The sequence below is a fragment of the Nilaparvata lugens genome, chromosome 4, assembly GCF_014356525.2.
Source record: "Nilaparvata lugens isolate BPH chromosome 4, ASM1435652v1, whole genome shotgun sequence".
Taxonomy (NCBI): Eukaryota; Metazoa; Arthropoda; class Insecta; order Hemiptera; family Delphacidae; genus Nilaparvata; species Nilaparvata lugens.
Genome location: NC_052507.1, coordinates 22,406,119 through 22,424,351, shown reverse-complemented (window position 1 = coordinate 22,424,351; position 18,233 = coordinate 22,406,119). Strand labels below are relative to the sequence as shown.

General features: G+C 35.9%; 1 protein-coding gene across 3 annotated transcripts in view; it reads left to right on the top strand.

Annotated features, from left to right (window-relative positions):
- LOC111047815 (hemicentin-1) overlaps positions 1–18,233 on the top strand; it is a 482,899-nt gene that overhangs the window by 437,505 nt on the left and 27,161 nt on the right. For all 3 annotated transcript variants that reach the window (XM_039427127.1, XM_039427125.1, XM_039427126.1), the window contains one exon: positions 9,861–10,154. In XM_039427127.1, the coding sequence (XP_039283061.1) occupies positions 9,861–10,154 (294 nt within the window). The remainder of the gene's footprint in view (positions 1–9,860; positions 10,155–18,233) is intronic.

Here is an 18,233-nt window from a genome sequence, read left to right as displayed (position 1 = left end):
CAGGTAAGGTATTCAGGTGTCCCCGAGGTAGGAGATGAATCAAGGATGGTGAAAAGGCAAGCTTAATTGTCATCTACTGTTGGTAAATTCGGCTTCCATCATATAACGTTGCACATATATTTCTGACGAGATATTTACAATGTCTTTAAAGACTATAGATCGGTGAACTTTCCAATCGAAAAATAATAGTTTGAAACTTTCAACTAAAGGGAGTTTGGCAAACACTCTTCCAAACGTAGGTTTATGGTGTACGATTTAACATTAACGAAAAAATAATAATTTGAAGAACGATTTTCTTCTGGGAATGATCGACGAATAATATAACTCATAATAATTGAATAATATAACTCGTAATAATATAACTCATAAATAAGACGAATAATATAACTCATAATAATCGAATAATTCCCGACTCGAGGCAAGCTATTACAAAACGAGACTGAACTGAAAGAAACAGCCTACCGGCTAGTGAGCGCGACGCACTCAAGTGAAAGAAATACGAACTGAACGAGGAGCGCGCGTCCAATTCAAAAACGAAAAATGAAAACTAGAGCTGGCTCCAACATTATTGTAACTCATTTATGTCATTCTTGTATGATTTATTAGTATCTTTACATTTTAATATCTTTGAAAAAGTTTTAGATATCAATGTGCAGTTCCCGCTATTAATTTTCTAATTGAATTCTGTATCGAAAATATGTATCATATTTTCATTTAATAGAATGAAGTTAGATTCTAAATGATGGATCCAAGCTTTTGAAGCGACAGAAAAAAGTGATTTTTTAATTCGAATAGGATTTCCAATGAACGCTACTGTCGAAATTCCTCTGTAAAATGAATATTAAGCTGGTTTCATAATTTCCACCAACTCTGTATAACACGTTATGTCCAGCTAAGTATATACTTTATCCCATGATTTACCGTGGAGAATAACTGAATTTATTATATTATTTGCAATGTATATCACAGTTGAGTCAACAAATCTTAAATTTGATAAATCATGCACGTACAGTACAATGAAGAGGATAATGAAAACCACAGTACATCAAGTAAGAACATATGGAGCCAGATTGGTGACACTAAACTGTCCCTTTATTGTTCAAGAGCTCGTGAAAGAGATGGAGGGAATTCATCCAAAATCATAGGATTATAGTTTATAAAACAGAGTATTATGAGGTATTAGATCTAATGCTTTGCGAATATTGAAAAAACAAAATAGTTTCCATGTTGGAATCCATTCTATCATAGTTTGTAAATTTACTTATACCCATAATGCACCATCTCGGTTTAAACAGAGATAAATCAGCTGTTGATTTAAGCCTGGAATGAAACACATTATAATGAATTCCACCAAATTCTTGTAATTGTAGGTTAGGGTTGAATGTTGATATTGCATATAGCCATTACAGCATCAAATGTATTTTCGAATTTTGAAAACTAAATTGCATAATTATTTCAGAGTAGCGTTGAACTTTACGATAATTCAATCCTCTCTTTCACATCTTTCCTATGACACATCCTATCACTTCTATAGACCATAATATCCTTTCTGAGTATCCCAGGAGATTTGCCTACTTGAACGGGCAAGTTGGATTTATGTGGAGGGCAAAAGTGCAGTTGGAGAAACCAATTGTGGGAAAAGCAGGTCGACTGTCGTCTAGCTCTAGTAATAGATTCTCTTCACCGACCAACGCGCCACTTCTTCTTTTACTTCTTTCACGGAGCCAAATCGAACTCTTGTTTCTCGCCACTAACACTTGATACCGCAAAAACGAATAGCAAAAATATTACTTTTCATAAACCTTCTTCCTTTTCGAATCCCACTTTTTATGCCGGGAAAACCAGGCTGGCAAAATTGAGTTTTCCACTAGAAAGACTTCGGTATTTTATTTGCAGCTAGCGCACTCGCTCTCCCTCACTCCTTCTATCATACTCTCTTTCTAACAACGAGCTGGATTTCATGGGAAAACTTGATAGTTAAATATTCAGTCTGAGGGAAACTGCCGGTGGAAAGGAGGCGATCAACTTCTCCTGACAAGTAAATTGAAAAACATTCATTCGACTTGGTTTCAAATTTTCTACTCTTATCGCAATCATGCATAGAACTTCTTATCTATCTATCTTGTCAATTTGCTATATCTTCTTAGTCATTTGAGTTAGTTCCCATATAGTTCATTCCACTCAAATATAAAATCATATTCTAGTGCTTTCCAATAAAGATTGAACAAATAATTATTTGCTTATTCCATCACAGTGATAAGCTAAGTTTATTCCAATTGCGTTTATGGATGAATCTCATTGATCAGAAAACTATGAGACAGTAAGTTGACAACTTCAGCAATGATTCCATTAATTCTATTTTCATTCACTCAGGGAAGAAATAAATATCATTACAGAATATTTGAAGTCTCATTGATATTATTCCAGCATGGCTTGGATACACATTATATTATTTATTCCTGAGGCTGGATTGTGATCTTTAGAATAACAACTTCGTGACTTCAACAATCAATTTTGAATTTTTGAGCATTTTCTCTAATGATTGATAGAAACAATGCTACAATCGAATATTCTATAACCTCTATCTAACTTCAAAATGATATATCAATATTCTATCCAGGTGTGGAACAATCATCCTGTCTTGAAATGATAGAGCCTTTTTTATCAGCTCAGAACAAGAAATATGGAAATCAATAGATGTTATCATGAACAGCCAAATGGATAATAATTCTCATCTTTGATTATCAACAGACTCCTATCCATCTAAGTCACTGTAACGTTATCCAACGTGTATTATTGTTCTTTTATACTCTTTTATTATCAATGGACATTTTCGCTGCTGAAATTTGTTATTGTTTATGTTTTTAAGATATAATTGAATTCTATTCTGAACACTGATTCAATATCACTTGAAAGTCAATCAACAATTGCATCCTTGAAATTCAGTCCGAAAAATCCGATTTCATGACCGACACGATGTCATCAGCTGATGAATGATGCATCCAATTTCCCCTGACTGTACTGGCCGGCACAAATAGATTGCCAATTATTCCTCTTCTAATTGTCTTCTCGGCCTTTTTCATTCTCTTTCTCTCTCTCTGTATCCATTCTTACTCCATAGCACTCTATTGTTTTTCTCTTTCTGTATGCCAGGTATTGTACTCATATCTTCCTGAAACAATATACAGTCACAATAATTGGTATCCGAATGCGAATGGGGAAATTCCAGTTGAGGACTGGCTTTGTTCTGTTTTAGAGGGGAGAAATAGGATATTATGACAGCATGAACGGAATTGGTATGCTTCACTAATGATAAGCTCTCACATTATTCTCCTCGATAATGTTTTTGTAGGCTGTAATATTCTGTAAGCGGATTTCACGGTTATGATTGTCGAGTGGTCTTGACTTACTGAAAAGAGTAATATAACAGAACCTTATTGAGGAATTTCAATGCTTCCATTGAACCAATCAAACGTTTCAAATGCACAAATCAGTAAGGAATCATTTTCGGCACAAATGTCCCATGATGAAATAACAAGTTTCTTATTACAAATATTTTGCCTAATCATTGGATCCGATAATTTTCAGTGCTGGAAGCCTAAGTTCATGCTTCCTTGTAGTTTGTTTTTGCCTTCAGAAAGTTACAAAAATAAACCAAAAAATTTAAGATAAAAATGAGTTATTATTGTTTATTTTCTATTATTGTTCATTAGAGAGTCAATTTCAGAGATGTTAATCCCATCAACCCGAACAACAAGGGTGAGTATTTTTGTGAGAGGAGGAAAACTCAACAAAAGAGAGGTAGTTTGAAGGAAAATCTTCTTGGCGGGGCTCGCCTGTGTAGAAAAGACGGACAAGGGATAACGGACAGGGATAGAGATGAGGATTGGATAATGGAAATGTCCAGTAATCCGAGATAAAGCCTGGCGTAATCTATCTTAGATTGGGGGCTTCGAGGCAGGGGGTGTTGGGAATGATGTCGGTCTCTTTTGCGAGTTATGGATTATTCGCGTTCGTATACAAAACCACACCGAAGAAAGCAATTTGAGAAATGAAAGGCTGGCTGGAAACCTATCAGGCAAGTGAATGGCGCGGATGCTTGGGGTTGGGCGTGCGTGGAAGGGAGTGCGAATGGGTGCGATTGGTACCTTTGGATGAACGCCACCACAGATTCGTATTTTCACAACAAATCGCATCCAGAAAGCATCCTGCCAGCACTTACAATAGCGAACATTGAGGTTAGAATTATTTGTTTACATTTTGAAAAGAATTAGTCGATCTTGAATAAATCGATAATTAGTAGAATCAATGCTGAACGAATCAGCTGATTATTCGATCAACCAGTATAACAGGTTCAATTATATAAAATTTACTCACAAAGGATGTATACTAAAGGAAGTCGATGTGTAGAAATACGAACACCCATTATCTCTGTATAAATATTTATTATAATCTAAAAAAGCATGATAAATCAAGAGTATACAAAACTCATATAAAAAACTAAATGTATTAAAATCGCATGTTATGATTTATTTAGGAAATCAATTTAAGATAAACACTCCATATATTTGTATAAAAACTCTTTTTTATTTAATTTTTTCTATTATAAAGTCGAGGAAGCCCTGATTCCCAAGGCAACCAATTGTATTGAGTTTATTAAATTGAAGGCCAATCAGAGAGTAGCTTACAGAATTATTCTTGAAAGAAACAAATTTTTCTGAAAACTTCCTTCTTCTGGCTTAAGATTTTGACCTGAGAGGATGCACACAGAGTCTAGGGTTCTTTCTTCCTCTTTTTAAAATTTTAAAACTATTAAGCCAAACCCTTTTTTAATGTGAAATATTTGTATTAACTGTTAAATTATCTGTGAACTCAGTGCTGTCTAAGAGTTCGTAATTTGTAACTATTCCCCATAAATATATCTTTAATTCGGAAAGAAACTTATAAGAATCTGGATCACGCGCTAGCCCAGCAAAGACGAAAGGAGCCTACCTAATCAATTATTGGAAATAATTAATTCAATCCACGAGACCGTCAAGAACAAGTCAAACGAGCTCGTTTTAGATTTTCTGCGTAAAGTGGGGGAATTATTTAAAAAGCGCTATTCAAATTGACTTAAATTAAATAAAAAGTCACCACGTGTTGAATAATATCACATAATTCATAAGAACATTTTATAAATTTATTTGATATATGTAGGAAGCTTACTTCCACGCAAGGCCCGAATTCATATAAATCCCTGAGATCTCATGTTTGAATAATAACTTATTAATTATAATTTTGTTATTTGAACAAAGTATATCATATCAAACTTATAGACCGAACAGGTTTTTGTTTTTCTCGGCCTTTTTCATTCTCTTTCTCTCTCTCTGTATCCATTCTTACTCCATAGCACTCTATTGTTTTTCTCTTTCTGTATGCCAGGTATTGTACTCATATCTTCCTGAAACAATATACAGTCACAATAATTGGTATCCGAATGCGAATGGGGAAATTCCAGTTGAGGACTGGCTTTGTTCTGTTTTAGAGGGGAGAAATAGGATATTATGACAGCATGAACGGGATTGGTATACTTCTCTAATGATAAGCTCTCACATTATTCTCCTCAATAATGTTTTTGTAGGCTTTAATATTCTGTAAGCGGATTTCACGGTTATGATTGTCGAGGGGTCTTGACTTACTGAAAAGAGTAATATAACAGAACCTTATTGAGGAATTTCAATGCTTCCATTGAACCAATCAAACGTTTCAAATGCACAAATCAGTAAGGAATCATTTTTGGCACAAATGTCCCATGATGAAATAACAAGTTTCTTATCACAAATATTTTGCCTAATTATTGGATCCGATAATGTTCAGTGCTGGAAGCCTAAGTTCATGCTTCCTTGTAGTTAGTTTTTGCCTTCAGAAAGTTACAAAAATAAACCTAAAAATTTAAGATAAAAATGAGTTATTATTGTTTATTTTCTATTATTGTTCATTAGAGAGTCAATTTCAGAGATGTTAATCCCATCAACCCGAACAACAAGGGTGAGTATTTTTGTGAGAGGAGGAAAACTCAACAAAAGAGAGGTAGTTTGAAGGAAAATCTTCTTGGCGGGGCTCGCCTGTGTAGAAAAGACGGACAAGGGATAACGGACAGGGATAGAGATGAGGATTGGATAATGGAAATGTCCAGTAATCCGAGATAAAGCCTGGCGTAATCTATCTTAGATTGGGGGCTTCGAGGCAGGGGGTGTTGGGAATGATGTCGGTCTCTTTTGCGAGTTATGGATTATTCGCGTTCGTATACAAAACCACACCGAAGAAAGCAATTTGAGAAATGAAAGGCTGGCTGGAAACCTATCAGGCAAGTGAATGGCGCGGATGCTTGGGGTTGGGCGTGCGTGGAAGGGAGTGCGAATGGGTGCGATTGGTACCTTTGGATGAACGCCACCACAGATTCGTATTTTCACAACAAATCGCATCCAGAAAGCATCCTGCCAGCACTTACAATAGCGAACAGTCGGTCTTCAAAACCGATATGGCTCTTGTTCGACCTTATTTGCCTGCCAACAAAGCACTTACATGTCACTCATGTCGGAATATCATTCTGAGTTCGATGCAAGTCGCCAGAGAACCGAGGAGTCATGATGCTAGTTGAGGATATCGATTCTTCACATCACCGAGACTCGTGCAAGATCGAGGGCTCTCATAGTTGCTCAAGTGAGAATTCACTGTAACTGATTTGTAGGTCTCCAAGTTTGAGAAATACTACAAATTCATTCTTGATGCTTGACTTGGTGAATAAATTAAGAAATTTCTTGATGGGTCAGAATAGAGAATGACTGAAATTATTAAAAAAAATTATACTTTGCAAATCGAGTAAATTTTTGAAATTGAATTAAATTTTCTATCACTGATAAATTAAATTGATACTGAGGGGCCTGAAAAAAACTACACATTCTCTAGTTAATATCTTGGTAACTCTCTGGCAGGCCGTTTCAGACCGCCGTCTTGATAGCTTGAGCGACGTCTTTTGAAAGACTTACTATACCTCCCAATGTTCATTATAGTGTCCATTTCAAACAGGCGCAGCATCGCTGACGCTATATAATACGCGTCGACAATGCTACGGTTCTCAATGTATCCGCAGGCCCGGCCCCAGGGGTGGGCGGACCGGGCGGCCGCACAGGGCGGCAGATTTTTGGGGGCGGCAAATTTTAAGGAACGGAACATTTTTAAATGCAAATAAATAATAAATTTCATGTGAATAGTAAAATTTTATAAGAAGCTTTTCCAAACTAAAGCTAATAAAGACATATATCTAAGATCAACAATGTCCCAGGAACGTCTGAGTGGTCTAGCGAACATAAAATATCTCAGTCCCTAGATCTTGAAGAACTAGAGAAGGAATTCTTCTATGCAAAGGTCAGACGAATTCTACTTAATTAAACAAGTTTGTTGAACAAACTCGTGTTGTAGCAATTGTAGTTTTGATTACTTAGCAAGTTAAATCGGACCAATACTCTGTTGCAGTCTCTTGATTTAGAACTACCGTCTTAATTATGTTTTCTTATTGTGTACCATATCTGTTCCTAACATAAAAATCTGGTGTGGTACACTCACACAACTTTCCTTGCTCATTGAACTGTAAGCCTCATTCTTAAACGAGAATAATTTAGGGGAATAACATAATGACGATTGGCGGCAACATATTTGAAACTACGATCAGACTACTGTATAATGTGTACATATATAATTGTTTTCAGAGTACTTTTTTCTTTGTGTAAATTGTGAAATTCGATGATTTTTTAAAAGTCGTTAAAACAGCTGTTCTACAGATGAAATATCTCGACTATGTGTTCTTTTAATAAACTGCTCTAACTACCTACCTCATGCACGAGAGGGAGTTTACAAAGTCCATTTCTCAATGATGGGGTGGACCCCATCAAATTCTCAGGAAAAGACTCATGCCAGTTGATAGAGCTGATAAATAAGTATATAGGGTATGAATTTGAAATAAATCAGTCAAGTCATTTTTAAGAAAATCGTGAAAAACATGGTTTTTTAGTAACTATCCGCCATTTTTCTCAAGAATATTACGGAGCTCCTGCAATTTTCCCAGAAATAAGACTCATGTCAGTTGATAGGGCTATCCATGCTATCCATGCATGCCAGGGCTCAATAGCGAACAGTCGGTCTTCAAAACCGATATGGCTCTTGTTCGACCTTATTTGCCTGCCAACAAAGCACTTACATGTCACTCATGTCGGAATATCATTCTGAGTTCGATGCAAGTCGCCAGAGAACCGAGGAGTCATGATGCTAGTTGAGGATATCGATTCTTCACATCACCGAGACTCGTGCAAGATCGAGGGCTCTTATAGCACGTTGCTCAAGTGAAAATTCACTGTAACTGATTTGTAGGTCTCCAAGTTTGAGAAATACTACAAATTCATTCTTGATGGAAGATGCTTGACTTGGTGAATAAATTAAGAAATTTCTTGATGGGTCAGAATAGAGACTGACTGAAAATATTTTAAAAAAATTATACTTTGCAAATTGAGTAAATTTTTGAAATTGAATTAAATTTTCTATCACTGATAAATTAAATTGTTACTGAGGGGCCTGAAAAAACTACACATTCTGTAGTTAATATCTTGGTAACTCTCTGGCAGGCCGTTTCAGACCGCCGTCTTGATAGCTTGAGCGACGTCTTTTGAAAGACTTACTATACCTCCCAATGTTCATTATAGTGTCCATTTCAAACAGGCTCCAGAAATAAATTAAGAAATTGATAAATTAAATTAATAAATTAGCGTCGACAATACTACGGTTCTCAATGTATCCGTCACTACATATTTTGGGCAGTGCATGCGAGAACTAGAGTGCTAGACGATGAAAGTCGATCATAGCTCAAAACGTTATCAAACTCAATAATATATTTTTGTTCGAACTGTATACGCTGGGATACGTGCTACATCACCCGAAGATGCTACGACGGTCTGAAACGGCCTCACACTTTGAATGTGGGCTTTCATACCACACTATCTTTTGACAAAATATTGAACAACGATACATAGTTAAATTAATAGTTGTACGTTGTTTTCGTCATATTTGCGTTCACTGTCAATAATTAGTGTATACATTTTTTTCAGACCCTTCCTTAGTGTCTACTGGTCTGCCTATCAACACCTGAACATTATGCTATGACTTTCCTCGGTTTGGGATAGCCTTCATAATATTATACTATTATACTAAGATCTTTTCTTGGGACAACTATTGTTCATCTCAATGATTCTAAATTTTATATGCTTCCAGTGACAGAATCTGAACTACAAGACTAAATCTAGTTTCCATTATCTTGAATTATTCAAATAATCTACTCCTCCTATTACCTCCATTGTTCGCAGTTATTATGTTTAATTATCATTAAACATAATTGTTTGATTGTTCTCCAGCTTTTCCATTTGTTTCCAATTAGTCATCTTTCCAGACATTCAACCTAACTTAACTTTCTTGTGAGGGGTGAGTGAACTTTAATTAAGGTGAATTTAATACGTTTAAATAACATCAGTAACAGATTCAAGTTGATTAATATAGGTAAGAGTTCATAGGAGAGTCCACGGTTGAATTTTCAGGGTCTTCGCTAAATAAGTTTGTATTGACGTTCACCGTAAGTCCACGCAATCATTGTGAGAACACCTATATATTCATATATATATTCATTGTGTATTGTATTGTACTAACATTTTATTAGTTTGTATTTGCATTGAACTCATACATAGTTATATCATAGATAGATATTTATCCTCAATCCTATAATCTTACAATATTCTCTTGTAATTTTTTGGCAATTTTTTTTTTGTTTTTTCCAGTTGTTCCAACTTGTAAAGACGAGCGAGACGAGCTTTACGGTGCACTGAAGCAGGAGACAGTGGCTCTGAAGTGCGAAGTGGAGGCGAATCCGCCGCGAGTCACCTTCCACTGGACGTTCAACAATTCAGGCGACCTGGTGGACGTGGCAAACACGCGTTACACTAGCGCTGGCACCGTCTCCAGGCTGAACTACACGCCCGCCTCCGACATGGACTACGGCACGCTCGCCTGCTGGGGATCCAATGCCGTTGGTCAACAGAAAACGCCCTGCTTGTTCCAAGTGGTGGTTGCTGGTGAGTAGTAATTCAATTTCACGACTTACTCATTCAATTTCGGGGACCGAGCTTCGCTCGGAAGTACAAAAGCATAAAAAATATATTACGAAAGAATAAATTATAATAACATTCATAGTTCATACAGAAATTAATGTTCTATCTAATCACAGTGAATTGAGATTAATTCCCAGAGGAATGCAAAAATTTCCCTCACAAAGGCCCGGTTGCACAAAGCCGCTTAAATTTAAGTCCTGTTTAATTTCACGAGAACAAAATCAGAGAAGACCATTTCAAGAAGATGGATGTACTGGAGTTAATCAGGATTGAAAACAGCCCGGCTTTTTAGCAACCGGCACTAAGTACCTGATTGAATGATTACAAAAGTTCAACAGCTGAGTCATGATTTTGACACAGTCCCACACACATGAACTCGCTCACTCACTTCCATCTTCAACAGACGACGAAATAATTATTATTATCAGCAGTTTTTCGAAATGTGAATAATAACTATCCTTTTGATGTCCTTCAGCGAGTTTTCCCAAGGATGAGACCTAGTGCAATCGATTTTTTATATTGTAAACCTACTATGTTCTGAATTTCGTGAGAATCGGTTAGAGCCGTTTTCGAGATCCGGTGAAATACAAACGTATAAACAGAAATTACTCGTTAAATAGTAAAGGATTCATACCTTTTATTATAAATGAATGGAATTTGATATTTATTTAATACTTCTTACATTGCTAGGTCTGACTAGACCTGTGGCAAACACTTAATTAAACAAACCATCTTATTAAACGAAATAATAACACTTCCATGATAAAAAATTAATTACAATAATAGAACATAATAAAACATATTTGGGAAAATTCATGCTAAGAATGAAAATGATGGGTGAATGAAATCTGGAGAATTTACAGGGAAGTGGAAAATATGAAAGGTACAAGTTGGAGGATATTAAGGCTAGGTGAGGGGTAAGGATGTAGAATATAGAAGATGATGTATATAAAGGAACCCGAATTTTCGGTGTTAAATGATACACTAATAATGAAAAAAAAATGTTTTTGGATGGATGGGATGCATGGAAAGTTTGAGGGAATCGAATCTTCACGGAGTCTCAAAAAAGGTCATCAGTGGTTTGTGGTCATCCGTGGTTTGTAATGGCTACTGATGACATTTTTTTGTAAATGAGGGAGTAGTGGAAGCAGTTTTTTTTAATTTAGGTGGGGTGCGCCCATGACCTTGTGTGAGCATCCCTGGGAAAAATATTCAATAACAAACTTTTTATTTATTGTGAGTGGAACATTCTCAGTATTTTTATATTGTCTTTGAGTACTCATTCTAGAGTTTCTGATGAACCTTCCTAACTTGATTTTGACCCACGATTTGACAGTATCATGAGTTGATTATCTCATGTATGATGGTTATCATCTGAGTGTATCAGGAATTGTTAGGTAATTGACTGCTCAATTAACAATCAAACATTGATTGACCTTCATACTACTAACGCAGTTGATTAGTGATAATAGCCATATGTTGAGAATATATCTTGCGCTTGTAGTTCGTAAGACACTGTAAATTTAAGTAGGGATAAAATGGTTGCTATATCAACATTGTACAAACATTGGTGTATCTGAATCCTATCAGTTTAATTATTTTCCCGGGTTTGATAAATTCCATGGAAGATGATTCAGTTATGCTAATCAATCCCTCAAACACTACCAAATATTGTAATTGTAGAAATTGATATTACTCTGTTGAACGGCCAAATAAGACAGAAACAGTACCCTCAAAGGGAAGGATTGGAGAATACAATAAGATCATATTATTTTTATGTTCATACTCCAGATCGATCATCATCAACCTGATTCGATTCCTCGGCAAATAGGAACGTGAATAGTTAGTTGGTGTGATCCACAAATTCAAAAAGAACTTATTTTACAGTGAAAACTGTCCATAGCTTGATTTCATATAATTATTGGGTGAAAACTACAACGCTCAGTTGTAACTTTGTGAAACCGATACTTTTTAGTCATGAAATGCATTTATTTATTCGCTTCACATGGAACATCCATTATCAATCTTAGTTGTAAGAGCTAGACAAGTCGACCCCATTCATAAATTTGCGACCAATGGCATGGATACTGGGATATATTCCTCTAGTTCTCAGCCATAATCTTTCTCAGCTTCCAAGATAGATGCGAATTTTATTCAAAGTAGAATCGCAGGACACTTTTTATATAGTAAGATATAATTCAGGCATCAATTCAGCGCAATGAACAAATCATATTTGCTCATATAACTCTATACTCTATTGTTAGTCCGCAATATATTCGACTCGTTTTTAGTCACTAAAACGCATTATTCATTTGCAATGGCTTTTTGTGGGTCCTTTTTCCGCAGTGCAAACAGAGATTTCTAGTGGCTCCTTTATTATGGCTAATCCTCTTGCCTGGGCTCATGCTTTCATATTTTACTTTCTCGATCTCCATTAACCATCTCCTATGAATTTTCAATTTTTTCTCTTTTTAATCCTACATTATGTGCTACATTCATTAGAGGCAGTACCACTTTTAGAGAGATTCACGTCGTTCTAACGAAAATCATGAGGCATATTCCTAGAGGGATTCCAAATAGGCTCACCAGACTTTTATTTCGTAGCCCGCAGCAGGCAGCTAACATCTTACTCATTTCTGGAGGAGTCTGGCTCTTTCTTTGTGAACGTCTCATGCTAACGATCTCGAGACTTCAAATAAAATGCCTAATGGGATCGCTTCGTGATATTCCTTACTCGAGTTCACATGTTCTCTGTCAAATTATTATTGAATAATGTAGATCCATTGATCTACCAGTCATAATATATTCTCATTCATTTTACCAATCATTCATAGTTGAGAATGATATTGTATCTATGAATGTATAAATTAATGTTAAATGAATGCTGATTATGCACATAACTGATCAAATAATTCCGTTGAAATTTTGAAGTGGTGGACTAGATTTCCTAAAATATCAGATTCCCAGATTTGATGATAGTGGACTTGGAAATTTGTCAATTAAAAAAATTAGTGTCCCTCATGTTTATTTTCTATTTAGATTTCTTGGAAAATTCAAGGAATTTAATTCAATCTAAAGTAACAAGGGACCAATGTCATTGCACCATCTCATAATATTATAAATGGGAAATATTTCAGATTTGTTAAGAACTGAATCAATCTGCCATCCAAATTTTCAGAAATACCTCGTTTGTGGTTAGCCTCACTAACTTGTTCTCATTGACCTGTTATACGTCCGTCCTCATTAAGACGACAGTATGGTTTGGCGAATGTGTGACATTTGGTAGACGAACGAGAGTGAAGATTTATAATGTTAGCGAATTACCAGATGAGGCGGGATGAATAATTAGATGATAGGTGAAATGAGAAGGTAGAACGAGGATGAGTTCTAGGAATAGAGACGAGAATTTTTGGAGCGACGGAGATTTACGGTTAGTGAGGGTCGGGGAGGTATCAGTATAGGGCAATGAAAGATAGTAATAGAATGGACGTGGTCGTGAGTGAGTGAGTGGCAGGGAGAGAAGGGTGGATAGAGGAAGAGTTTGAAGTGAGTGAGGAGGAAAGAGAGAAAGAGAGAAGATAGTGACAGAAGGAGTGTGAAGGAGTGAGAGACAAGTGACGCTTTGAAAGGGCGTTCGAATGCGGTGTCAGGCTGTCGACTATCAGTTGCACGCACTGAAACATAAAAACCGAGATTTCAATTTGGACCTGACAGCGACTCAGCCAGCGGACGAGACCAACTTCACAGCATCCCCTCTCCATTCTTCTTCACCGCTCTACACAACATTCCTTGTCACTTTCGCACCCCCTCTTTACTCTTTACCCCTACTCCACAACACACCGGAAAATCACAAGCGAAATTATTTTCGCTCAAAAATCAAACCTCAGTTAACACTTCTCGTAGATCGACTACCCTCCCACTCTGTTTCCTCGACTTGCGGTGGCACATGCCTGGCCCTTCTAATCACACACCTTTGATTGTGCGGTAGACTTTGCTACAAATGTCTACAACAGGCGACAAGGGAGGTATAACCTGACTCCGTCACCCTACCCTCCACCACACCATCACCATCCAACATCAATAAGCTTCAATGATTGGTCCGCGTGTTTCCTCTTCCCCTCCCCGCAACTACATCGCATGCAGGATCGAAGTGAGCAAAGCCGACGATTAATCACCGAATGAAAGAACTTGTTCAACTCACTAAACTTTGCTGCTGCTGCTGCCTTTTCATCTTCAGCTCTCGTTTCTCTGAAACGAATTGATCGTTTTGTATATGGGTTGTGTTTGGTTGACAAGGGAACGGTTTCATGCTGGATGAATTGCTGCCACTGTGTTTTATGGATTGTGTCGGAATTGCGATCAGTGAGAAATGATTTGTACCAATAGTTCAGATCAGTAGTAAATGGTGAATGTGGGCTAATAATGGAAAAAGAACGTTCAATTCATTCCCAGGTGCACTGAATAAGTTCTTACATCTTATTCATACTCTTTCAATTATTTGTGAACTTTGGATCTAGTAGTGATCTTTTACATCGAGTTATTTCAAATTTGAGTGAGATAATACAAAGTAAATTACACTTTGCAATGACTTTTTTCCATTTTCATCCTTACAATTGAAAAAAACGTTCATGAAGGTTCAAAGGTTTTGGTCTTATATTGTAATAATCTACATAAAAAACATAGTTTAAAAACTTCACTTATATGTTATGTGATTATTATATGATTATAATAAAAGGTTCAAAATAATCCAACCAACGGTATTGTACAATATTATTCGAAGTATAATTTCAAATTCTACTTTACATTCATAATATGTTCTATAATCTTCTACTAGCATCGTATCTTAATCATTCAAATAATAATTCTATATAATAATCCTCTAACAGTTCTAAAAATCTTCTCCATTGAATTATTATCCGAAAAAATGATGAAATTTTACTTGGAATAAGATTTTTCGCCCCACTTGGATGCAATGAGCTGGTTTTCGTGCGTCATATGAAGGCCGAATGTGATTGTTTTCTGACCAGGCCGGTGAAATTTTTACGGCCCTAGGGCTGGAGAATAACCTTGAAGTCAGCTGATTTTTATTTGATGTGAACGTGTTTACAAAATAGTAAACGGAATCAGTCTATGCTTCTAGAATTGAATAAAGTATTTTGCAATAAGATACTATCATTTTATTTGGATGAATGAAATACAAATAAGATATTATAAACTACTCAAATTCAATTCTCAGAGTATAATCGAATCTAACCTCTAACCTCATAGTACTGCGTTCATCACGAAACCTGGTGGATAATTTTGGAACTACTTGGGCAATATCCTTGATGCTGAACGTTTTTACAAAAAGTCTATGAAACGTAATCAGTTTATGCTTCTAAAATTGAATAAAGTATTATGCCATAAGACACTATCTTTTCTTTTGGATGAATGGAATACAGATAAGATGTATCATAAACTATTCAAATTCGATCTCAGAGTAGGATTGAACTTCTAACCTAAACTTCCGCAGTCGACGACAACAAGCATTGTTGACGTTGACATTCAGATTGGCCAAATTGCCAAATTGATTGGCCAAGTGTAGTAAAACAGCTGATCAAAATTCATTATTTGTGTTTATTATTCAAGAATCAAAAAATTATTTATATCAATATCATCTTATTCTCATTTGAAAGTATAAACTCAACCTCCCACATTAAAACATAATTGAACATAATCTTTTATAGTACAGTCAAGGAAAGGTTATAGAGGGAAAAGTTGGGAAGACAATTCTTGACCCCATAGTTCTGTTCGGGGTAGTAAGGAGGTGATCATATCAAAAGTCATCACCCCTACCACCTGTGTTAAGGGGGTGAGGGTGGTTTGAAGGTGCCATTTTTTGGTTTCTCGCATAAAACTCAAAAACCATGAATCTTAAGGACTTGACTGACATATAACAAATTGAAGCTTACATAATTTCCTACAATATTCATTCCTCAACGTTTCTTTAATCTCCTCTAGTTTTTGAGATATCCGCTCTTGAAGGTGTGACATTTGAAAAAAAAAACACGTTTGCCACCAATTTCTTCTTTTTTTCTCTTATAACTTTTCAAATATCGATGAAAAAATTCATGTTGATTATAAGCTTATAGAGCATTACATTCGCTTCAATTTGATGTATAATTTCACACTTTACGAGTCTCTCTACATATTTTGCAACAGCTTCAGTGTTGAGTGTGAAATCTCCATTTTTGCAACAATAGAAGCGAATTGATAATGGAATTTGGAAGGAATGTTTCAAACAGAATTTTTGTCTCTGCAGCTTTTATGAGACTAGTTAGGAGGAGAACATATCAAAAGTCCCCATTCCTAACTCAAGTGCTAAGGTGATGAGGGTGGTTTAAAAGTTTTTTTTCAGCGTTTTGCCTCCACGCTCATATCTTGAGAACAATGCCTTCAACCGACATAAATAACCATTCGAAAATGAAGCTTGATAAATTCTCTACACTTTTTGATCAGTAAAATTTTTAGATATTCCCAACAGTTCCCGAGATATTCGGTCTTGAAGGTGTGAATTTGTTGAAATAACAGGTTTTTATGCAATGTTTCTCTCTTTCAGGACTTATAATTCTCCAATGCTCTATATGATTATAATGAACATGAATTTTCCCATCGATTATTGAAAAATTTTAAAAGAAAAAATAGAAAGAAATTGGTGGCAAACGTGTTTTTTTACTTTCCTTGCCCTACTTTAGGTAAGGAAAGTATTGCTTTCCGAAAAAAATTAAGATACCTCAATTACTAAATTGCTATACGTTTCAAGGTCCCCTGAGTCCAGAAAAGTGATTTTTGGGTATTGGTTTGTATGTGTAGTGTGGTGTGTGGTGTGTGGTGTGTGTGTGTGTGGTGTGTGTGTGTGTGTGTGTACACAATATCTCATCTCCCAATCAACGGAATGACTTGAGCTTTGGAACTTAAGGTCCTTACAATGTAAGGATCCGACACGAACAATTTCGATCTAATACAATTTAAGATGGCGGCTAAAATGGCGAAAATGTTGTTAGAAACAGGGTTTTTCACGATTTTCTCGAAAACGGCTCCAACGATTTTGATCAAATTCATACCTAGAATAGTTATTGATAAGTTCTATCAATTGCCACAAGTTCCATATCAGTAAAAAATCCAGGAGTTTCACCCCATCTATGCAAAGTTCGATTTTAGATTCCCAATTATCAGGCTTCAAATACAATTTTAACAATAAATTTCATATGGAGAAGACTGAGAATGAAAATCTCTACAATTAATGTTCGGTAACATTTTCACCTAAAATTAAAAATAAGCTCGAAATTCGAGAAAATGTTATTATTTCAATTGCAAACTGTTGGCGACTGTTGATTCTATTAAATCATTCACTATGAAAAGATAGACTTCGTGTGTCTCCAGCGTTATTGTCCTGTCACCAGCTGACTTGGATCTTTCAATAGGTAGTAGACTTGAGATGCGTGTGAACACTAGCGTCAGGTGATGAATATTCATAACGGCAAGGAAAGTTAGTTGTGTGAGTGCGCAACACCAGATTTTTTTTTTCAAAAATGTCACACCTTCAAGAGCGGTTATCTCAAAAACTAGAGGAGATATAAGAAACGTTGTGAAATGAATATTGTAGGAATTTATGTAAGCTTTAATTTGTTATATGACAGTCAAGTCCTTAAGTCATGGTTTTTTTTGTTTTTTGCGAGAAACCAAAAAATGACACCTTCAAACCACCCCCACACTCTTAGCACTGATGGTAGGGGTGGAAACTTTAGATATGTTTACCTCCTTACCACCTAAACAGAACTGCTGGGTCGAAAATCATTTTCCAAACATTTCCCTCTAAACCATTTTTAGAGCATTCATTGCCGGGAATATAAGGCTATTTAGACAAATCAGAATAAAAAATAAGAATACTTGACAATTTCCTGATATTCAGATTACCTCAGATTTGCTATAGAGCTATGACCTTCCAGTTTTGCTTTCGGAGGTGCCTAATAAAACAATTATTCTCATATACAATATATATAT